The 24,723-nt window shown below is 44.3% G+C and overlaps 1 protein-coding gene and 1 long non-coding RNA gene across 5 annotated transcripts in view; one reads left to right on the forward strand and one right to left on the reverse strand.

Moving 5' to 3' along the window:
• OSBPL10 (oxysterol binding protein like 10) overlaps positions 1-16,896 on the reverse strand; it is a 297,293-nt gene extending 280,397 nt beyond the window's left edge. For 2 of the 4 annotated variants that reach the window (XM_073222470.1, XM_037008627.2), the window contains exon 1: positions 15,948-16,896. In XM_073222470.1, the coding sequence (XP_073078571.1) occupies positions 15,948-16,778 (831 nt within the window). In that variant the 5' untranslated portion in view covers positions 16,779-16,896. The remainder of the gene's footprint in view (positions 1-15,947) is intronic. The other 2 variants (XM_037008629.2, XM_037008628.2) reach the window with 1 other exon arrangement.
• Positions 16,768-19,925, forward strand: LOC140846399 (uncharacterized). Its single transcript, XR_012125435.1, has 2 exons — positions 16,768-16,902; positions 19,622-19,925. It is a non-coding gene; the product is annotated as an uncharacterized lncRNA (long non-coding RNA).
• Positions 19,926-24,723: the final 4,798 nt, after the last annotated feature.

Below are 24,723 nucleotides of genomic sequence, written 5' to 3' on the forward strand. Positions count from 1 at the left end.
TTGCATGACGAGAGGAACTTCTGGTCCTTCTAAGCAGCCCACCTGCAGTGCCTTCCATGGAGAGAAATCCTGCATGCTGACCACTAGTGAAAGCTCACACGGCTGTGCCTCCACGAACAGCGCATGTCTGATGTATCAAGAGTACAAAGAAGTGACAAATGGGACTCTGGTTTTTTAAAATGAGCAAAATGCCTCATAAATGGTGGAAAAACTGACAACATAGACCTTCTCCATCAGGAGACAGCCCCACGAACCTTAGGCTCCAACAGGCAACTAAACTGCGATTCAGCCATGAACATCTTCCAGCTCAACACTGATGCAAATACGCGAACTGACCTCCAGGCACATAGCCTTCACCCATGGTCCTGTCACTGCAAGGCTACCACCAGAAGCAGACACAGGCTGCTCCCGTGACACATCATCACACAAGAATTGCTGAGACACACTCCCTTTGTCCTCCTCATTCAACAGATGTTTCACAATTTTAAAACAAGTGTCACCACAATTCTAGATAACAACTCTGGATTATATAATAGAGCTGTAGGTTTAAAAATACTTATACACGATAAGTCATTCTGATTTTCCTACGTTGGAGTAAGGGAGAACAAGCAATACGCCTCTGTTTTATTCTGTTTACAGGAGACAAAACCAGTTTAGACTCATATAAAATAAAATGACTCAACAGGGAAAGAATAAGAACACAAATCCTCCAGGCCTTTGCTTTAACAATCATTTCATAAGGTGCAAACATGATGGCTTTACCAAGTTTAATGGACATTTGCCCACAGGCACTAACAAACTCAATCAACTTCATCACAGCCAATACCTGGACTCGTCTAAGAATCAGTTTCACCATGCCTGGGGCCTATTCCAAACCTGTCTGGATGGGGCCTGCAGAATGGGTGCCTAGGTGGCCACTTTAGAACACTAGTGTTAAGGCAAAGTCGATTAATTTCACTAGGTGTATGCTACATTCAACCAGGATGTATAAACTGCATGCCCACATCTTTTTTTTTATCAAATGTACTCACAGTGGCTCAACAGTCCCCCGCCCCCTCCCTCCCTGCCCCTTCCACGCCCCTCCCTCTTGGTAACCACTAGTCCTGCCTCAGTGTCTATGAGTCTAATGCTGTTTTGTTACTTCTGTTTTGCTTTGTTTTTATATTCCACAAATAAGTGAAATCATACAGTATTTGTCTTTCTCCACCTGGTTTATTTCACTAAGTGTAATACCCTTCTGGATCCATCCATGTTGTTGCAAGTGGCAGGATTTCTTTTCTTATTATGGCTGAGTAATATTCCATTATGTATATGTACCACAACTTCTTTATCCATTCATCTACTGATGGACACTTAGGTTGCTTCCATATTATGGCTATTGCCCCACATCTTTTTTTAAAAATAAGCCAAATGAATTTTTTATAACTTTTTAATATCATTTCAAATTTACAGATAAGTTGCAAGAATAATACAAAAACTATGTTACTAAAGACCTATGAACATTTTGCCAGTTGCTTTATCATTTTTCTCTTTCTCTATATATATGCATATATTTTCCTGAGTAAACTGTCAACACAACACCCCTTTACCCCTAAATACTTCAGTGTACCAATATTAAGATCACCTAATTAGCATGGTTACAGTACTGTTATCTACAGACCTTACACAACTTCCCCAATTGTCATAATAATGTCGTTTATAGGAAGGAAAATATCAGATCACAAGGAAGGTACATCATTACAAAATGTACATTCTGCATATAATGCTACAAAGGAATTTACGGTTTTAAACTAAGCAACAAAGCAAAAATAAAGTAGGAAACAAAACAAAAAACACCAAAAATACCAGTAACTGCTACTGTGCTGCAAAGGAAAAGGAAGCAAGCCTTTAGATAAACAGAAATTCAGACAATTCCATGGCCGGAATAACTGCAATTTAGTCTCTTCCAAGTAAGGTTACGCTTTGTTTTTGTTCAAGAAAAAAAAACTACTTGGTCCAGACTTAAACTGATGTCACGGATACAAGTCCAGTCCTCTTTCTTTGAGACAAAGATTTTCTGAAGTATCTTTCTCGTCTGCCCCATAAAAATGGCCTGTCTTATCCAACATGAGAAAAAACTGTGGAGTTCTGGCTTTTAATACTGTTTTCCTGAGTTTCAGCTGACTGTGAAGAAATCACGAAAACTAACATTTCACAGAAAAATTTCAGTTCCGGGGAATTCTAAATTAACTTAGTGACTGTAAGAGTGTTACAATGTACTTTGGGCCAAGCTATGAAATATAGGCTCCTCAAAAAAAGAAAGAGATACATTAGCCAGGCTAATAAAAATTATAAGAAAAAATTTTGCTAGTACAGAGAGCAACATAAATATGAGCTGCTGTATAAGAAATGTGTAACAATGTTCTTCCAGAAACACATACGGGCACAAACTAGCTTTTGTCCTGTTGAACTTGTTACTGATCCACTAAATGAGTCAGCTGGAATATGCACACAGAAAAGTTCTGTGCTGCATGGTTGGCCAAGGGGGTCGGGAGGCCCATTTTTTAAGGTATTAGTAATAGGGTGGAACTAAAATCCACAGGAATCTTAATAGCAAAGTGCATTCAGAACATATGACCCCATTTCAGCCAAAGTCCACACTCCAAGCTTAAGGAATTGGGAGGCCTCCTACTGTAAACCAAGATTCATCTGTCAGTGCTTACAAATAGTCACAGGGCCAAAGAGTGTCCTCAGCCAGCCCTCAAAGTCCACATGAAGAAAGGACAGTGCAGGCAAGAAAAAGTCATTACTAAGGACCAACCCCACAGGCAATGAGAGACAAGACTGAGAAAGCCTTAAACAGTGATACCTTTTCATTAGGAAATCTCCCACAGATGTCAACTACTCAGACAGAGATTCTGCCCATGCGAGGGATCACTAAAATCACTAATTAAAACATAGGGTCCCTTCTCTGGGAAAGCCAAACAGAGAGAGAGAGTCAGGGAAGTATCAGATAGGATCATCTTGACTGAAATGAGCTGCTGCTGGTTTACCCTGAGGTAAAGCCCTCTCATCTATAAAATGACCCAGGTAGAGATCTTCCAGATCTCTCCAAACACACGAGTCAGACAAATCCTGTCTCCACAACTTATTTCACTTATGTCATCATATGCCTCAGTTTCTTCATCTGTAAAATAAAGATTCTACCTGTATCAGTTAGCGTTAGAACTGGCTATGATGGTGCCTTTAAAAAGAGGCTTATTCCCCCCACTATGGAAAATTCCAGAGGTTGGCAGCCCAGGATTTGCGAGGTGGCTCTTTTCAACAAAGTAAAGTACTCAAAAGCCAGGTTTCTTGTCTTGATGGCCTTCAACGCAGTCACTTCAAGGCTCAAGACCACTGCTGGAACTCTAGGCATCGCGTCTGCATTCCAGTATTAAGGAGCTGAAAGCCTGAGTGTTTCCTGTAATAGCCAGATCCTGAATACTTGGAGCTGCACGGCCTCTCTGGTCTCCACGGGGACTGTACAGCTTCCACTGCCAGCAAGTGGGTATGTCTGTGTTCCAAAAAAATTTATTTACAGAACTAGGTGGTGGACTGGACTTAGCCTGAGGGATGTGAGGGATAGCATATAGACATAGTCGTATGTCTATATTCCAAGAGAAAGGAAAAAGAACAATGGGTACAAAGAAGATACCAGGAAAGTACTTTGTGACAAACTCTTCTTCTACCAAGAATATAATCATATGGCCATAGCTACAAGAGTGATGAAGGATGTGAATACAGTTTTATCCAAGACAATTATGCAATGCATCTAGCTCAAAAAATGGGATTTCACAACTACAGAAGGAGAGAATGGATGGACGTGCAACACACCCGCATCTCATTTTAAGGATTAAAACAGTAATATATATAAAGTGTCTGATGCTTCCTGGAACCACAGATGCACTCCTTCCCCTTCTGGTAACACTGACATCCTATGATCTGTGGTCTCAGCAGCCTAAGAGGTCCTCAGTGAGGTAGCCTTTTGCAGCCTGGGCTCTGGCCACACCCCTCATACAACCTGCATTCCAGCCATACCAAACCTGTCTCCTCCTTTGGGCCTCCAAACCTTTGTACTCAGAGCTTCTACCAGGGAAGCCCTCACCAAGCTCCTGTCCAATGAGGAACTCCACGGGTGCACATGCAAGGTCCTCCCACACCTGCCCCTTCTCCCCTTAGCCACAGGAGGCTGGAACTGACATCCAGGCACTTCCCTTCTAGCAGCACTCGCCACCCCATGTCTCAATGGCAGCTTGTCTCTACTGGGTGCTTTCTAAGTGCCAGTCCCCATCCTAAGCCCTTTATACCCAGCTTCTAAGTTGATCCCGACAACCCTATGACACACTCTATCATCCCCATTTCACAGATACTTAGGTACAGAGAGGTGTAAGCAGTGTGGGTAAAATTGTAATACTTCCAGAATATCTCACCTGGCTTTAGCACATCTGCATATCAATAGATGTTCAGAGGTGGAAAGAAGTATGGCTTTAGTGCATTTGCATTATTTCTCAGGGGTGGAGCAAAGTTCATCTTCATATCAATGGGAAGAAATCACGAAAACTGACATTTGACAGAAAAATTTCAGTTCCAGGGAACTCTGGATTAACTTAGTGACAATAAGGACGTTACAATGTACTTTGGGCCAAGCTATGAAGTATAGGCTCCTCATAAAAAGAAAGAGATACATTAGCCAGGCTAATAAAAATTATAACAAAGAATTTTGTACCTGGGCAAAGGAAGGCTTATCTGCACCTGAGAGGTGAAGGGGAGGGCCAGTTTTGCTTCTGCTGGAGCAGGAGAAAGAGATGGCCCGGACTGCAGTTTGCGAGCAATAAACGAGTTTTAAACTTTATTTCTCCCTTTGACTGGTTTCAATTTTTAGAGATATTTTGCCCTGGGATTTCCTTTCCCTGGACTTACAGCAGCTTGTTCAAAGTCACAAAAATGGTAACAGCAGAGCCAGGATTCAAGCCCAAGCTTTTGGGACCACAGATCTGTACCCTTAGCCACCACACTAGGCCTGCCTCCACTATGTGATTAAGTTGTCCAAGTGTCATCTGAGACCCGGGATAGTCACACAACATCCCTCAGGCTAAGTCCAGTCCACCACCTAGTTCTGTAAATAAATTTTTTTGGAACACAGACATACCCACTTGCTGGCAGTGGAAGCTGTACAGTCCCCGTGGAGACCAGAGAGGCCGCGCAGCTCCAAGTAGTCAGGATCTGGCTGTTACAGGAAACACTCAGGCTTTCAGCTCCTTAAGCCAGTGCCTGGGCTACTATTCTTCTGTGTTTCCCGCATCTCACATGGCTTTTGGCAAACACACAAAAGGCACTCAACAAACAAGTGGGGTACGAACATGCCCCCAAGCCCAGGGTGAGCCGAAGAGAAGCGCCTGGGGCTGCTGCAGCCAGCTCACTCAGGCCTTGGCCAGCTTCCTACTTCACAACTGAAGGCCCAGGAAAACCACCTCGGCGGCTGTCCTGGAATGGTTAGCAGCCCACCCCTCCACCAGTTCTGGGTGGCCTGCAGAGATGAGGCGGGCTCATTTGTATCTGCCATCAAACCCCCTGAACAAGGGGCTCAAGCGGAGCCCTCAAGTCCCCCCGCATTTAGCGACAGTCTGAATCCCCCACTTTCAGGCGGTTCTGGGCCTCACACAGGCTTCCTTGCCTAGCTTTCTGGACACATGACTGGTGTTGCAGGTCAACATGACATCCTGGAAAACAGTTGTTAAAAAATTCATGTTTGTCACCTTTCAACTGATACACTTTCATTTTAAAAAAAAACATTTGTAGAAAGGGACCACACCATACAAAGAAAAAAAAAAATCTTTTGAAAACTACAGCACAACATGAAAAAGTTATTCATGGCCAAATGCCTTCTTAAACCTTCAAAGAATCGGCTTGCCACAAGGCTGTAGGGTCATGTTTCCTAATTTTATCATCATTGTGGATATTGCATGAGGCACAAATACAGAACTTTCTGGGCTGTGACCATATTCGATCTAGTCTGGCTTATCAAAATCAGATTCTGGATGGTTTTCTTTTTAATTCTGTCTTGGCCTGACCCCAAATCGTGTCAGTCAGGTGCCAGGCAGACCTGTAAAAGGCCTCCCACATTTCCGGCACAATCATTTCAATCCCCTTTCGGAACAAAGGGTCAGCATCTCTTCCTTGTTCCCAGAGTTCTCAGAAAACTGTCCACTTGACAGGCTACGCAGCAAATGGAGACAGTCTTCCACTGTGCAAACCAAATAACTTGTCACCTAGGTCCCTGGTGCAGAGGGAGGAAGGGCTGAGAGGTACCTGCATATACGCAAAGGCTGGGTCTGAAATGACCACCAACTCCCCCAGGTTCCTCAAAGTTATCCTCTGGTCTGTCTAAAACACAACACTCCCAGTTGACAAAGTTCTGCTGAGGACCTACTGTGTGCCAAGCACTGTGCTAGGTCTGGTGCCTGTAGAAGCCTGGCAACACTATAAGGCTAGTATCATTTTACAGATGGACAAACCAGGGCCCAGAAAGTCACGTGACTTGCCCAGGATCACACAGCAAAGCAAGAAGGCAAAGCAGAAATGGAGAAATGGCAACAAGTTCTAAGGGGCCTCCCAGTCAGCGCTCCAAAAGGCTGCCCCTCTCAGAAGCAACGTGACTCACATGAGGAAGAGACTCTCCCTGCTTTCCAAAAGCTCCAGGGAGCAGCAGAGAAGTTGGCTGGAACGGCGTGCAACCTATCTGCTCAGACGCGGCTGGTTAGAGTGTGAACTGGGTCAGCCACTCTGGAAGACACTGGGCATTTCTACATGCACCAGTGCTATGGCCCAGCCATTCCAATCCTAGGTGTTTACCCCCGAAAAATGACAGCATATGTGCACACGAAGATCTACAAACAGCGGCTCTAATTGCAATAGCCCCAAACGGGAAACAACCCAAATGTCCACGTACAGGTGAATGGCTAAACAAACAGGCACAGCCACGGACTGTCAGACTAGTCAACAGAAAGCAACAAATAATAAAGGTGCAGCCACATGAACAAATCTGAGAACACTGCTGAGCTAAATAAACCAGACTCCAGAAAGGACATCGTACATGGTTCCATCTGTATGAAACCCCAGAAGGGACAAAACTAATTCATGGTGATAAAAATCAGAAACAGGTTACAGGGGAAGGAGGAATGGCTGGAAAGAAACACAAAGGAACTTCCTGGGGTGGGGGTGGAATGTTCTGTACCTTTCCAAGCAAGTGGTTACATGGTGTAAACAACTGTCAAAGCTTATCAAGCAAAATGTCTTAAGACCTGTGCATTTTACTGTATGTTAATTATACCTTTTTTAAGAAGTCCTCAGGCTAATGAGTCATTCCGGTAACAAGATGGCAAACACAGATTATTACAGGTACTCTTCCAAACTGATTGCTCAATAGTATTTAAAGAAACCCCAAAGAAAGTCTGATTTGCCCATTAAAGGAAATTAGGTTTACTCCCCGGCATTGGAAACAATGTCCCTCACAGTATTACCTACTTTACATTTGCCCAAGGGGTCTGTCTCCTAGACAGATGAACGAATCCACCAACCCTTCCTAACAAGCCCACTTGCATTCAGATGGTAAACGGCACCCTTCCCTGACAGGAGCGGCTGTCGCCATGGCAGCCAGGGAAGGACGGACAGTCCTAGTGCGGTGACAGGAGTCCTGAGGAGGAGGCAGAGGGAGATGGGACACACAGAGAAGGCAACGTGAAGAGGGAGGCAGAAAACGGAGTGATGTGGCTATGAGCCAAGGACTGCGGCAGCTCTACCGGAAACGGGAAGCAGCAGGAAACTCGCGTTGCCTTAGAATAGCCGGTGGGAGTCTGGCACTGCCAGACAACTTGCTTTCCACCCCTGAAACTGATTTCCGATTTCTGGCTTCCAGAACCATGAGAAAATTAATTTCTATTGTTTTAAACTACCAAGTTTGTGGTCACTCGTTATAGCAGCCAAAGGACACTAACAAGGACTAGAAGCTTGTGGTTCGACACACCACAAAATGAAAGAGGATACCTGCTTCCTCTATGTATGTACTGCCCATGTGCATGTATACACATATCCATCAATGAACTCATACCCAGGATATAGAAAGAACTTTTACAAGTCAGTAAGGCAAAGGCAGACAGGGCAATACATAAATGGGCAAAGGACTTAAAAAGCACCTCACAAACCATGACATCCAAATGGCCAACAGACACATGGAAAGATGCCAAACCTCATTAGTCATCAGGGAAAGGCAAATTAGAGCTACAATGTGATACTGCCACACAGTCACCAGACTGGCTAACATGAAAACAGACGGTATCAAATGTGGCTAAGGATGTGGAGTACCCACAACTCTCAGACCCTGTGGGTTGAGGGTATGAATAGATACAACCATTCTGGAAAACTCTGGCAGTTACCACAGAAGCTAGATGTCTGCAAACACTATGCAGGCACACCTCACTTGGTGGCCCTAACGTTACCATGATTCACCCATGCTGCGTTTTCTAAATTAAAGGTTTGTGCAACCCTGCAGCAAGTAAGTCTACTGTTGCCATTTTTCCAACAGCATTTGCTCACTTCATGTCTTTGCGTCAATTCTGGTAATTCTCACAATATTTCAGACTTTTTTGCTATTATTATATCTATTATGCTACTATAATTGTTTTGGGGGCAGCAGGAAACACATCCTATATAAGACTGCAAACTGAATAAATGCGTGTCCTGACTGCTTCATCAACCAGCCATTCCCCCATCTCTCCTCGGCCTTTCCTATTCCCTAAGAAACAACAGTAATGAAATTAGGCCCATCAGTAATCCTACAATGGCCCCTAAGTGTTCAAGCAAAAGGAAGTCACACGTCTCTCGCTTCAAATCAACAGCTGGACATGATGAAGCCGAGCGAGGCAGGCATGCTGAAAGCTGACAGACAGACAGCTAGGCCTCTTGCACCAGTTAGCCAAGCTGTGTATGCACAGGAGAGTTCTTGAAAGAAACTAGAAGTGTTATTCCAGTGAACACACAAATGATAATAAAGTTAAACAGCCTTATTGCTGATATGGAGAAAGTTTTATGGATCTTCTCTATGGATAGATCAAACCAGCCACAAACATCCATTAAAGCCAAAGCCTAATCCAGAGCAAGGCCCCAACTCTCTTCAATTCTGTGAAGGCTGAGAGAGGGGAGGAAGTTGCAGAAGAAAAAGTGTGAAGCCAGGAGAGGTTGGTTCAAGAAGTTAAAGGAAAGAAGCCATCTCCGTAATACACAAGTGCAAGGGGAGTGGCAGGTGCTGATGGCGAAGCTGCAGCAAGTTCTCCAGGAGATCTAGCTCAGATCATTAATGAGGGTGGCTACACTGAACAATAGATTTTCAATGAAATGAAACAGCCTTACATTGGGAGCCATCTAGGACTTTCATAGCTGGAGAGAAGCCAGCTGCCTGGCTTCACAGCTTCAAAGGACAAGCTGACTCTCTTGTTAGAGGCTAATCTAATACTACTAGTGACTTTAAGTTGAAGCCAATATTCATTGACAATATCATAACTCCAAGGGCCCTCAAGAATTATTCTAAATCTACTCTACCTGTGCTCTATAAGCAGAACAAAGCCTGGATGACAGCACATCTGTTTACAACATGGTTTACTGAATACTTTAAGTCCACTGTTGAGACCTACTGCTCAGAAAAAAAAGATTCCTTTCAAAACACCACTGCTCATTGACAACTGGTCACCCAAGGGCTCTGATGGAAATGTACAAGATGAATGTTGTTCTTCTACCTGCTAACAGAACATCTCTTCTACAGTCCACAGATCAGGGGTTCCATTTTGACTTTCAAGTCTCATTTAACAACAAAACTCATTTCATAAGGCTATAGCTCATCATAGATCATAGATAGTGATTCCGCAGATGGATTTGAGAAAGTAAATTGAAAACCTTCTGAAACAGATTCACCATTAGAAATGCCATTAAGAACATCCATGATTTCATGGGAAGAAGTCAAAATATCAACATTAACAAGTTTGAAAGAAGTTGATTCCAACCTTTAGGAATGACTTTGAGGGCTTCAAGCCTTCTGTGGAGGAAGTAAATGCAAATGTGGTAAAAAAAAAAAAAAGGGCAAGAGAACTAGAATTAGAAATAGAGCCTGAAGATGTGATTGAAATGCTGCCATCTCATGATGAAACCTGAACAGATGAGAAGTTGCGTCTTATGGATGAACAAGGAAAGTGGTTTCTTGAGATGGAGTCTACTCCTGGTGAAGATGCTTTGAAGACTGTTAAAATGACAAAGGATTCAGAATATTACATAAACTTTATTGATAAAGCAGCAGTGGGGTAAGGGAGGACTGCTTCCAATTTTGTAAGTTCTACTGTGGGTAAAATGCTATCCAACAGCATCACATGCTACAGAAAAACCATCTGCAAAAGGAAAAGTCAATCAATGCAGCAAACTTCATTCATGTCTTATTTTAAGAAATTACCACAGCCACCCCAGCCTTCAGGGACCACTACCCTGATCAGTCGGCAGCCATCAGTATCAAGGCAAGACCTTCCACCAGCAAAAAGACTGTGATTTGCTGAAAGCTCAGATGATAGTTAGCAATTTTTAATAATAAAGTATATTTAATCAAAAAATGTACTTTTTTTCAGACATGCTATTGCACACTTAATAGACTACAGTATGGTGTAAACCTAACTTTTATATGCACTGGGAAACAAAAAAATTAATCTGACTCACTATATTCCAATATTTGCTTTATTGTGGTGGTCTGGACCCAAACCCACAGTATCTCTGCCTGTACATATACACTTTTAGAAAGGGGGGAAAGCAGGTCCCACACGGAATAGTTAACAAAAGCAGGTGCTCAGTAAATACTGTGAACCATAAATGACTGTCAGATTAAGCTAATTTCATAACCTAGGCAACCACCCATTTATTCTTACTGTGAACGAAGCACAGTGTCTTTAAAGGATTTGAGTGTGCAAGCTCAGAACACCCTGGCAATCCTGACAACAATATATGTGACTACTTCCTAAGTACAGGTAGGCAAGAACCTAAAACCCAAAGCAGTCATTTTCAGCCCTGGTATCACCCATTACCTCTAAAAGTATTGGGATACTAAAAAAGCATCCATTTTAATTCAGTGTGATTTTAAGTTAATATATTCCCCCACTGACTTTATTCTAAACAGGCCAATTGGCCCCAATTTCCTGGGAAATCATTGCTAGGGCCTAAACACTGCATTCTCAAAGTGCTAATACAGATCAAGTCAAAAGCAAGGCCTGGATATTTAGTCACTCAAAGCCCACACTGGGTGGGCTGTGGCAGGCCTCAAGTCAGGGTGAGCATGTCACAAAGAAAAGTCAGACTTCCTGACCCAAAGTACAAAGACTGATGGTTAGAGAGAGCAGGCAACTGATAAACACAGTAACTCAAGGGCAGGGCCATGGGCAGGTAGAGAACCAAGAATTATAATAACAGCTAACACAGGCCAAAACAGAACTAAACTCTGGTTTGATTTCTTCTCTGTCATTGACGGATTTTCTTATTTATTCTGCAGTATTTACTGAACGCTTATTATATATCAGGCTTTGTTCTAGAAACTGGGGATACAGAAGTGAATAAGGCAGACAAAATTATCCTCTGTCCTCAGGATGTTTACATCTCAAGCTGACAAAAAAAGAGTACATACATGTGGTGGTGTTATGAAAAAAATAAGGCAGGGGAGGGAAATAGGAATTAAGAGGCTGAAGAAAAGGAGTCTCATTTTCCAGAGATGAAAATGTTTGGTCCCAAGTTTTAAAACAGCCCCTTCAAAACAAAGTCCTCATCTCCTCTCCAAAGAACTCTGTGATACTCATGTTAAAGGAGTACGAGGGTCACCACAGCATTTAGAGAATGACCACGGATTTTTATGGACCAGAAAAGATCCACTTAAGAAGGGACAAACTGAAGCTCCAGTAATAGTTTCCACTTCTGCAGATGCTGTATGCACTATCCTCGGTTCCTTACACACCAGGATCCTCACTTCATCCGCACATGGAGCTAACGAGATGGGTGACATGCTGTTCACCATTAAACAGATGAGACAATGGAAGCCCAGAGCAAGTAAGGTACCGGCCCAACATGGCACGCGTGCTAAATGTTGATGCTGGGATTTGACTCAGAGTCCCTACTACTATTACCTTCCAAGCAAAGTCCCCTGGTGGCCCATGGTGTTGTTTTGCCCACACTTGTCCTTATCCTTCAAAATTTGCCATTCAGTGTTTTACTGGGTTCTTACAACCCCACCAATCACCAAAACAAGAACTGTGGACTCATACCATGTTTGTAGTATCTTCTTTTTTCCAAACAACAAAAACTGAACGGCAATGAAGACCCTCAAATACTTAAAACCACTTCCCAGATAGAATGAGAAATTATTTTCTCACACACTTGACATATATTATGAGCAAACCCAAAGTGGTTCCATTTTGGTGTGAGACTATACGGATCAGCTTTAGGGCAAATGAGAGTTCACACAGCCAGTTTCTTACTAGATGCAGACATCTCAATCTGTACATGCTCCAAATGGAACTCCCGGTTGTCCCCCATCTTACCCACAAACCCGTTCCACCCCGGCAATGGTCTCTCCATAAAAGACACTCAACCTCCCAGCCTCCCAGGCCTGCAGACTCTAGAGCTCTCCTCGACCCCTCTCTTTCTTTCACTTCCACATCCAATCCAACCACGACTTCTATCCTCCCCACTCTAAATCTGGTCTCTGCTTCCTGACCTGACCACTTAAAAACTGCACGGTAGCCAGAGGGAACTTATTAAAGCACAAATCAGACCACGTCCCCTCCCTGCCTAAATTCCCTCTGGTCAATCAGACGATTTAAATTCTTCCCCTGGCGTACAAGGTGCTGTGTGATCTGGCACTGGCCTGATTCTCCAAACTGTTGGGGTTCCCACTCCTCCCAGTTAGCTCTATATGAAAACCCAAAAATCAGAGGAAAAAAGTGCTCCGGATTAAAGCATGAACAGCAATAGCCACCGCACGCACACAAAACTGTTCCCACAAACACCTACCTTCACTACATGATTTTTTAAAATATTTTTAATCTTCATAGCACTTGCCACTTTCTGAATTTTTTTTGTTCATTTGTTTAGATGGATTTACTTTATTGCCATCCTATAGATTTATACCAAGCTATTACATCTGTAATACTTTATTCAAACAACTATAACGTATTATAGAAACTCCTTAATGCATATTTTCCCCACGCTCCGATTATTTCACACTCTCCCAGCCAGTGAGTGTGGGGCAGGTGTACCTAGTTGAGCGTGTCCCACAATGTGCATTTTTTCTCTCCTGTGTCCTTTCTGTATGTCATTTATTTTGTGTTCTGGCCCAAACTGCCTTCCTAAGGGCATGGTGATGAGGCTGAGAGGTTACAAATAAATCAAAACAGAACATGATACTGAATGTTAAAGCAAAGCTGTACAGCAACTTGAGGACTTGCAAGAGGAAACCAGAGTAAGATCTGTCAGTGGGTGACTGGTGTTCAGTCCTGAGAGCTGGTGAACCAGGTGGGCAGCCTGGGAACATTCACCAGGAACTTTGTGGCTGGAGATGTCAGCCACTGCAGGCAATATGAAAACAACTGCCCCAGGAACAGGCCATGAGGCCCCAAAAGGTAGGTAACTTGAGTCAGTCAGAACTCTGTGATACTCACGTTAATGGAGTACGAGGGTCACCACAGCATTTAGAAAATGACCACGGATTTTATGGACCAGATTTGCCCCCAAAACATCCCCTGAACTAGGAATGGATGGGCTCTTCTGCTTTGTAATTCCATCCCTTCCACCCCTTCACGTGAAGATGCCCATGTTTCATATAAACTGGAGTAACTCCAGCTCCTACAACAGTAACTGGCACACAGTAGGTCTCCAAGAAAATAGTCTCTAAATAAATTAATAAACAAATAAACATATGTTCAAGGTTTCTATCTTTATCCCCTTCTCTATTCCTTTGAACAGATCCAGATCTCCCTAAGAGACCCCTTGAGAAGGGAGAGGTGTGCAATCGTAGAGCCACTGTACATCTCCACATCACTCATGGACCCGCCACCACAGTTCAGAGAACATGGATGCAGGAAACATAAACCCCAACACCGAGACACTGGTCATTAGAAAGAGATGGTGCTTCTGGAATCAGTGGTGAACTTAGAAAACAATGAGTCTGCTGTTAAGGAACAGACATTGGAAGGCAGCTAGAAACCACAGCAAAGAAACTCAATCATTAAGATGAGACCTCTGCAGGGTACACAGTACATTTCACCCCACGTGGCCTGCAATCACATAGATATTATTATTGCTATTATTAATGTTGCCTCTTCTCAACCTGGCCTAACCTAAATACCCCAGAGGATTTAAAATTATAGGAAAGCAATGAGTTACTCCAATTCCTCCTAAATCCACTCCAAAGAACAAATCCTTTAATACTCTCTACAGGTGAAATACTGTCCCCAAGATAGAAGGTTTGCTGGCCTCATAATCTACATGGGAAAAAAAGCATTCACAGCTCCTACTGCACAAACCCAATGAACTCACCAACAAGGCACCCTGAGGTGCCATTAATAAGACAGCCATCAAGAACTGAAATCAGATTTAGGCATGGCATCTCATCTCATCTCATCTCATCTCTCCTCCTAGGCACTCCTCCTCATTTTCAGCTTTCAAGAATTATAGAGCAAAGCAGAGAGGCTAGAGCTGACACTGAGGCTATTTTGAGAAATGAAAGGATTCAAAAGTTAAAGTACAACTTCCACTAACAGAGCAGCAGATCTCCAAGGAAACCCAGGTGCCTCGGTAAATTCTGTGTATAGTAAGTATCAACATAGAAACAACTAAGTTTCCATTCTTAGGAAGTCATCTTCCTCCCTGTTGAGTTTCACGTAAATAACTGCCAGATAGTTTTAGCTGGAGGCAATCTGGGTATTTCCACAGCATCTATAGGGAGAGACCAAGTATTCCCATGTAACCAGAAGAGATAAACTAAGCTAGAGCTCATGGGTGTGATTCAAATATCACAAGCATCCTTAAGAGCCCCAAATCCTAAAATACAAAGGCCCCTAAGGGCAGGACAAAAGATCTTATCAACATCCTCTCCAAAAAGCACCATTCTCCTCGCATGGACATTTGTTTCCCTCTGGACTGCTTTTGAAATACAGTGGGAAAAAACGCCAACAGCAGTATTCCATCTGCTCCTCTTCCCTCTCATCGTCCCCTCCCCCGGGTGCGCTTGGGAGCCCCTTTCCGTGAACATCCCCAGACTCCCACGTGTCCACTACTAGGGTTCCCAACTCAGAGCGAGGAGGGAACTTCATAAGGCTCCTAAGGGGGAGAAATAATAATAATGTAAGTAGCAAACTGCCCATTTCAAAGAGGGTGTTTAAAAAATAAATACACTAAACTTCCGTTGCTGAGATTATAGAGGTTCCAGCCCCCGACTGACCAGGGGGTAGCACCGCGCCGATCGGCGCCGGAGAGGAGCAGCAGGTTTTTGGTGGTGGTGGTGGTGGTGGTGATGGTGCTGTTTTTAAACACCGAAATTTCAAATGAACTGTTATGAAGAGAACTGCTGTGATGGGACCAGATGCATTAGCGCTTTTCATCCAGGTACCGAGCGCGCCTCGCCAGCCTTTCTCGGCCTCTCAGGGTGCGGGAAACCACCAGCGGCAGGGCCAGTCCAGCCCCCGCAGGCGCCCGCCCAGAGGAACACCGGGGCTCACGCCGCCGCCCCCCGCCGCGGGCCGGCCGGGGTGGGCTCACTGGGCACCCGCCTGTTGTGAGGTGCGGCAGGGGCGCGGGCGGAGCGCAGCCCCCGGCCGGTGCCCCCCGGCGCACGCAGACCCCGGGCGGCGGGTTACCTGTTCTGCCAGCCCTGAAGGAGGTTGGTGTATTTGCTGAGCACGCCCTCGAGCGCCGGCTCCCGCCTGCGGCCGCCTCCCCCGGACGGACTGGCGGCCACCGAACCCGGACTGCTGCGGCTGCCCCCGCCGCCCGGCCCGGCTGCGGCCGCCCGGCCGGAGACGCCGCGGCCCGCCAGGGAGCAGGAGGGCGAGGAGCCCGCCGAGGTGGCGCGGCTGCTGCTGCGGCTGCCGCTGTCGCTGCCTGCGCCGTCCGCGCCCGGGGCCGCCCTCTCCATGGTCCGTGCACAACCGGGAGGCGCTGGCGCTCCTGGCGGCGGCTGGGGCTCCGGGCGCCCGGGCCGCGCGTGGCTGCTCCGAATCCCCGGGAAATGCCTGACTCATACAGGAGAAGAGGCGGCGGCGGCTAGGAGGGCCGGGAAGGCAGCCAGCGGGGCTGGATGCAGCTGCGGCCGCCCCTCCTCCGCCGCGGCCCTGGCCCGCCCCTCCCTCCGCACCAGATGCCCCGGCAAGTTGGGAGCGGGCGGCCGGCTCCGCGAGCCCTCCCGTTCGCGTCGGTCCTGCCGGGCCGCCAGCCGGGGCCGGGGCACTCCGGGCGCCGGGCCGCAGGGTGGGCACGCCCTGCACCCCTCGCGGTGCTTCCGTCGCCCCCTCTCGGATGGGAAGGGGCGAAGGGACTCGCTGAGCGCCCTTCCCACCCCACCCCACCCGCCTGGGACGAGGAGGGAGGGGCGGCCCCACCCAGCGGCCCCACCCACCCCGTCCGCCCGGATATGGGCCCTCCCGGCCTAGCGCAGACGCGCGCGCGCTCCCTCCCTGCCTTCCGAGCATGCCTCGGCCAGACTAAGTACACCGTAACCTGGAAATGAGCCCCGCTGGCAGCGCAAAGTAGCAGGGCAGGAAGGCCCTCTAACTTCCCGGCGCGTCCCGTACTGGCGGCGAGTGATTGTCACAGGTAACCTCCCCTGGGGCGTTTTCTCCCTGCTGGGACTGCGGAAAGGCAAGAGAACGCTTAGGTTCCTGCAAATGCCTCCTTAAAGGGAGCGCCCTGCCTGCCTTCCTGGCCTCACCCTCATCCGCACCACAGTGGACACCCAGAAACCTGGCAAGTCAAAACCTAGGCCCTGCTATGATGCAGCACCAAGCACCTGGGGACCAGAGGCCCTAAAACGGGGTAACAGGGCCCTGAAGGCAAAGGCGATCAGCTGTGAAGTATTCGGTGTTGGCTCTTAATTCTCTTTCCCCCATCCCAAGATTCACTGTGCTGTAACTAGGTTTCTAAATCTAAAATTGTTGCTCTTAAGCAAAAGTAGATGGGTTGTGCTGTCTCCACCCCGCTAATAATTTATGTGAATATAAATATCCAATGCAATCTGGAATTTTCCAAAATTACCTAGAAAAATAGCTTTGAGGAACTCAGACATTCCACAAACACAAGAAAACAAAAGGTGATGAATTGATAGGTAAGCCCTGGCCAAGGATATACAAACCCATAAAGCAGATAAATAATTGAACAAGTAAAATATGACTAAATGGAATAGTCAGCTCTCATGGGGACACTTCCCCAAGCCTGACCCCTTTCTAGCTTAATACCCCTCCAGGAAGCTTTTCAAAAGTAGTTTAGCTCTACCTTTTCATGGAGAAGCTTCTGGGGCTGATAAGAAGTGGTCCTGCCCCTGAATAAATTACAATTCCAGGTGCCTACACAGAATAAAAAAAAGAAAATTTCCCCCAAGGAGATTGCATGGTAGAAAGGACTAACTTCGAAGCCAGACAGAGCTGGGTTCAAATCTGTGACCTTGATAGAGTTACCTCTTAGCTTTAGTTTTCTCACCTTCAAAATGGGGTTAATGATACTATCAGCTGTGATGAACAATGTGAGAATGTTTATTTACTCAAAATATTTACCACCTCTGCCAATGGGAGGAGTGTCCCCCAAGCACACTGACCTCCAGCTTGACCATGGAATTGCCGCGGCCAGTCAGGGGAACAGATGTAACGTATGCCAAACAAGCTTTAAGAGCCATCACATAGTTCCACCATGTCTTTCTTTCCCTTGTACCAGGCAAGCGGCATGTCCCAGAAAAAGACCCTCTGTCAGGTCGGGTCCTGGAGGGAGAAGACATGAAGCACAGCTACAGCAGAGCCAAAGCCAGTTAGCACTGGCCATGTCAACAGTACTGAATATTTGTTTGTAAGCCCCTGACATTTTAGGAATCATTTTGTACTGAGGGATCACTTTGCTTCTAAGCCACCTGATACACTGATCAGTAAATTGGCTGTCCATGAAATCTTTTGTTGACATAGAGACTGAGAAGGCATGTACATACAGAACTATAAATATCAGTCATTAGGTGCCAAAACAAAACCTGTTTTTGTGGAAGACTGCCACCCTAAGTTCCTGCTGAAAGGCAAGAAGTGTCATCATTTTATTTCATATTATCTTAACTTCTTGAAGTCTAAGATCAGGGTGTCAACATGATTGGGTTCTGCTGAGAGCTCTTTTCCAGGTCCCAGAATTCTCCTAATATCATCACCTGGTGGAAGGGGCTAGGAAACTCTGTGGGGTCTCATTTATAAGGGCACTAATCCCATTCATGAGGGCTCCACCCTCTTGACCGAAGCAACTCACAAAGGCCCCACCTCCTGATACCATCACACTGGGCAGAAGGATTTCAACGTATGAATTTGGAGGAGAAATAAATATTCAGACCATAACAACCAGGATGGGCCAAAAGCAAGCCCACTGTGTGGGGTCAGAGATAGCCGAGGAGGTAAGTCAGTAAGCAAGAGTTAAGTGGGGCAGATATGCTGAAACAAGAGTCAATACCATGAGAGAGAAATAAAGCATATGCTGTTCCCTCTGCTGGCAGCATTCTTCCCTGCTCTTCTATGGTTTGTGCTTCTCACCCTTGGAGTTTGGAATTTAAAGTCTCTTCCTCCAGAAAGCTTTCTTTGACCCACCCTGGTATAGTGAGTAGGGAACAGACACCTGCAGAATTCTCTTTGGACAGGAAAATGTCTTCATGTTAGAAAAAATTTGAGAACAAAAGACCTAATAAACTGTAAAAATATGTGGAATACATGATAAAAATATTAGCAAACATATATGCCTGATATAAGGGCTTATTAATTTACCAGGATTGCTTAAGAAAAATACAAATATACATAGAATGACTGGAAAACTAAGAGCTAGTTTGGACCCTGCGAAGTCTTTGGGAAGACAATAGATGCCATGCATGATTGGAGCAATAAGATAGACACATCACACCTCTTAGAATAATGGGCAGAAATAATAGCCCTCATGCAGAGCTGATGACCACATCTTCTCCTCCACATGGACATAGAGAGCTGCCTGGAGTTTCCCCTAGTCCTGGTCCCCCTCCTCCAGCTGGGAATATCACTTTTGCCAATGGCACATAAAACCTTGGGAGGATGTTCGTGGACCAGCAAAAGAGTAGGTAGACACTGACCTACTTGGCCAGATGACATAAAACCATCTGTGTTAGAAGCATCTGGTCTGATGTGTTCTCTACCCCAGGTAATAACAATAAAGTTAATATTAGTTGAGCAGGTACTATATGTTAAGCACTGTTCCACATGTTTCACACATAGTTCATTTACTCTTTACACAACCGCAAGAGGTATATATGATCCTTACTCCTATTTTCCAGATGGAGAAAAACTGAAGATGTGAGGCAACAGCCCCAAATCTTGGTGGAGCAATGGATTTGAACTCAGTTCTTATCCACTTCATTATACCACTTGCTTCATAATGGATCCAGCTCTCATTTCTCCTACTTAATGAAACCACTGAAGTACAGCTTGGAATTTTATTTCCTGCTATATTTTTGTTCATTTAGGAATTGATTCTCCTTTCCCCATTCTGAGGGAAGAAGGGCAAGAATTTGGGCCCCAACACATAGCCACAGGGCTTGCACACAGGGACACTCAATAAATGTTTACTTTTTTGGTGAATGGAGCCTAAATTTATTGAGGAACAAACTGGAACTGAAAAAGGAGGAGGATCCAATACTGAACCAGAACTGAGGTCTTAAAACTGCAAGTCTAACATTCTTGCCAATATAGCCTACCACCTGAACTTTAGCCAGAATGGATACACAGCATTACTGTCCCCTGAGAAGAAGGAGACCCCACAATTAGAGTATGGACAGTCCACCATGCTATGCACAAGCAGCCCCATTAGGTTTACCCTGAGGGTTACATTCAGAGAAATCAAGTAACTATATACAGCTACATATACATTACATTAATATTCTTCCATAATGGAAACTATGTTGTTTTGATGATTAGTTTTATTAAAATAAATGCTCGTTTTTAAAGATTCACATACACAAAGGTACAATGTAGAAAGTAAAAAAAAATGCATCTCAAAAAACAGGTTCATATTATATATAATGATTTCTAACTTGCTTTGTTGATGGATACATGGTATAAAGTATCACTGACACAGTATATATAATGTACCTGTGGTCTAAGTGTACATTTTCCTTAAGAGCTACATCATGATTGTAAGAGTATTGCACTGTGTATGTGCACCCTGACTTAATCAATCCCCTACTCATGCACACTAGGGTGTTTCAAACTTCTGCTGTTATGAAAAATGTTCTTTAAATAACCTTGTGTATTAGTTAAATTATTTCCTTAGAATAAAACACTGGTGATACTGTGTTGTAGTGAAGAATTGTTTAACAACTATATCAACTTGCATACCTATGTTATAAATAGGGCTCAGGTATTGCAAAAGGGCTCCCTGAAAGTTTCACTCTGCTGATCCTGCCTGAGTCTCTCATGTAAGCCTTGGCCGGAGAGCCTAGGCTGGCTGTGGCTGGGACTGCTGGGCACTCTCTCCTCCACAGAGTGTCTCCTGCAGCAGCCTCGCCTGGGCTCATCTTCCTGGCACTGAGAGTGTTTCCCACAGAGGAAGCACCCAAAGCCTCCTGAAGCCTGGAATGGGTGACTTCAGCCACATCTCCACAAATAGTGCTGACCTTCCATGTTACCTAGGGAGGTATCCATGCACCCGTGTTCTGGATTATTCCCGTGGTAACTTCAAGGCAAACTTTCACTATGTCTGGTGCACTGGCTATCCTGCCAGGGAAGGAAGAGGATATCAGCTTCCTTGCTGCAGGAGCCTGCCCACTCAAGCTGTTCTTCCATAGGCTGAACAGAAACTGGGAATAAGGTTCATGGAAAATGAGATGTTTCTAAAAAAACAAACAATGCTGGAAAAATTGGACATTTATGTGCAAAAAAAATTTTAAGGTCTATACCTCACACTTTACACAAAAATCGCCTTAATATGAATCCAAAACTAAAAAGTAAAATGTAAAATCATTAGACTTTAGGTGAAAATGTAGAAAAAATCCTTCTAAACTTGGGTTAGGAAATTGGAGCAAACATGTTACCTTTTGTGAAAAGAGAAGGTTGTCAGGGCAGAACCAGGGGTCACAGAGGACAGTCATTTTTCTTCATGTTTGGACAGGTCTACAGACTGTCCTCAGGCCTAGACACCTAATCCAGGAACTTGTAACTGGATTGCAATTTGCCTGACTGGATTTGTGGAATTGCCATGGACCACTGATTCCTTCGTGCCTCCTGTTTTCCCCCTTGTTGAACAGGAATATCCAGACCAATTTTCCTATGCCTGTTCCACCACTATATGTTGAGAGGAGAAGGGCCAATAGCCCATTTCTTCAGTTTCAAAGGCCATGAGAACTAAACTCAAGTTGTAGACCTTAAGCAGCTACACCTGAGGAGCCTCTGTTCTCCTGAACCACATTTAGAGGACAAGGCTCTGGACTTCCAGCTGGCACAGCAACGGGATGAGACTTTTCGGGGCCCCTGAGGAGTGGATGAGTGTTTCCCCTGTAGGAGGAATGTAAATAATTTGTGGCCAGAGGGTGGATTGTAGTGCTTTCAAAGATATGTCTACAAATGTGGTGATATGCCTTCTTCCAAGAGGTGGGGCTTAATTCCTCTTCCCCTGAATGTAGAGTGGACTTGGAGACCCACTTCTAACAGGTAGAATATGGCAGATGTGATGAGATGTCGTGTCCCCTCCACTCATTCTAGGGAAGCCAGCTTCCATGTCATAAGGACACTCAGGCAGTCTCTGGAGAGGCCCACATAGGAGGAATTAAAGTATGTCAGCCACTGTGTGAGTCATCCTGGGAGTAGATTACCTGAGGCCAGCTCATAGTCACACAGGTGACCTTGGGAGTCAATCATCACACAGTCAAGCCTTGATGCAGCCCTGATGGGCAGCTAAGCAGCTTCCAGATTCCTGACCTTCAAAAACTGTGAGATGATAAATGCTTGTGGTTTTAAGCCACTAAGTTTGGGATAATTTGTTACTCAGCAACAGGTAACTAGTATGTTACCTATCTTAAAACAGGTCATTTTGTCTTTTTATGTCTTTGGTTCCTTCTCACTACCACTGGCCAGCTTGTCATATCCTGAAGATATGAAGCAGGGAAAGTAATAGAATTCAGGACAGGTTTAAAAACAGATACCAGTATGGTATTGGCAAAAGTATAAACATGAAGAAAAATGGAACAGAGTAGAGTCTAGAAATAGTCCCACATAAATACAGCCAGTTGATTTTTGACAGAAGTACAAAGGCAGTTGACTGGAACTTTCTGTTAGTTTCCTATGGCTACTGTAAAAGATCGCCACCAATGTAATGACATAAAACAACGCAAATGTGTTAATTTACAGTTCTGGCAGTCAGAAGTCCGGAAATGGGTCTTCTGGGCTAAAATCAACATAGCAGAAGGGCTGTGTTTTTCTCAAAGACTTGGGAGAGAATCAGTTCCTGGCCTTTTCCAGCTTCTAGAAGCTGCCTGCATTCCTTGGTTCATGGTCCCATCAAGCAATGGCATGACATCAACTTCTGTTTCTTCATTTCATTTCCTTTTTAGACTCTGACCCTGTGACCCTCTTAAAAGTATCCTGACAGTCATGCTAAGCCTGTATTGCAATACAGGCCTACCTCAGGAAAGAAGAACAATCCCAAATGAACAGTCTAAACTCATAATTAATGAAACTAGAAAAGGAAGAACAAATGAGGCCCAAAGTTTGTAGAAAGAGGGACATAATAAAGATTAAAGCATAAATAAATAAAATTGAGAAGAATAAAATAATAGAAAGAATCAATGAAAACAGGAGCTGGTTCTCCGAGAGAATAAACAAAATAGATAAACCCCTAGCCAGACTTATCAAGAAAAAAAGAGAGTCTACACATAAAAAGAATCAGAAATGAGAAAGGAAAAAATCACTATGGACACCACAGAAATACAAAGAATTATGAGACAATACTATGAAAAATTATATGGTAACAAAATTGATAACCTAGAAGAAATAGACATCTTTCTAGAAAAACACAACCTTCCAAGGCTGACCCAGGAAGAAACAGAAAATCTGAATAGATCAATTACCAGCAAAGAAATTGAATTGGTAATAAAAAAAACTACCTAAGAACAAAACCCCTGAACCAAATGGCTTCACTGCTAAATTTTATCAAACATTTAGTGAAGACCTAATACCCATCCTCCTTAAAGTTTTTCAAAGAGTAGAAGAGGACGGAATACTCCCAAATTCATTCTACAAGGCCAACATCACTCTAATATCCAAACCATGCAAAGACAACAACAACAACAAAAAAAAAATTACAGACCAATATCCCTCATGAACATAGATGCAAAAATACTCAACAAAATATTAGCAAACCAAATTCAAAAATACATCAAAAAGATCATTCATCATGATCAAGTGGGATTCATCCCAGGGATGCAAGGATGGTACAACATTCGAAAATCCATCAACATCATCCACTACATCAACAAAAAGAAGAAGCAAAACCACATGATCATCTCCATAGATGCTGCAAAAACATTTGACAAAATTCAACATCCATTCATGATAAAAATTCTCAACAAAATGGGTATAGAGGGCAAGTAACTCAACATAATAAAGGTCATATATGACAAACCCACAGCCAACATTATACTTAACAGCGAGAAGCTGAAAGCTTTTCCTTAAGATCGGGAACAAGACAAGGATGCCCACTCTCCCACCTCTATTCAACATAGTACTGAAGGTCCTAGCCACAGCAATCAGACAACACAAAGAAATAAAAGGCATCCAGATTGGCAAGGAAGAAGTAAAACTGTCACTATTTGCAGATGACATGATATTGTACATAAAAAACCCTAAAGACTCCACTCCAAAACAACTAGATCTAATATCTGAATTCAGTAAAGTTGCAGGATACAAAATTGATACACAGAAATCTGTTGCATTCCTACACACTAACGATGAACTAGCAGAAAGAGAAATCAGGAAAACAATTCCATTCACAGCTGCATCAAAAAGAATGAAACACCTAGGAATAAACCTAATCAAGGAAGTGAAAGACTTATACTCTGAAAACTACAAGACATTCATGAGAGAAATTAAAGAAGACACTAACAAATGGAAACTCATCCCATGCTCTTGGCTAGGAAGAATTAATATTGCCAAAATGGCCATCCTGCCTAAAGCAATCTACAGATTTCATGCAATCCCTATCAAATTACCAACAGCACTCTTCAACGAACTGAAACAAATAGTTCTAAAATTCATATGGAACCACTGAAGACCCCAAATAGGCAAAGCAATTCTGAGAAGGAGAATAAAGTGGGAGGGATCTCACTCCCCAACTTCAAGGTCTACTACAAAGCCACAGTAATCAAGACAATTTGGTACTGGCACA

The sequence above is a fragment of the Manis javanica genome, chromosome 15 (genome assembly GCF_040802235.1).
Source record: "Manis javanica isolate MJ-LG chromosome 15, MJ_LKY, whole genome shotgun sequence".
Classification (NCBI taxonomy): Eukaryota; Metazoa; Chordata; class Mammalia; order Pholidota; family Manidae; genus Manis; species Manis javanica.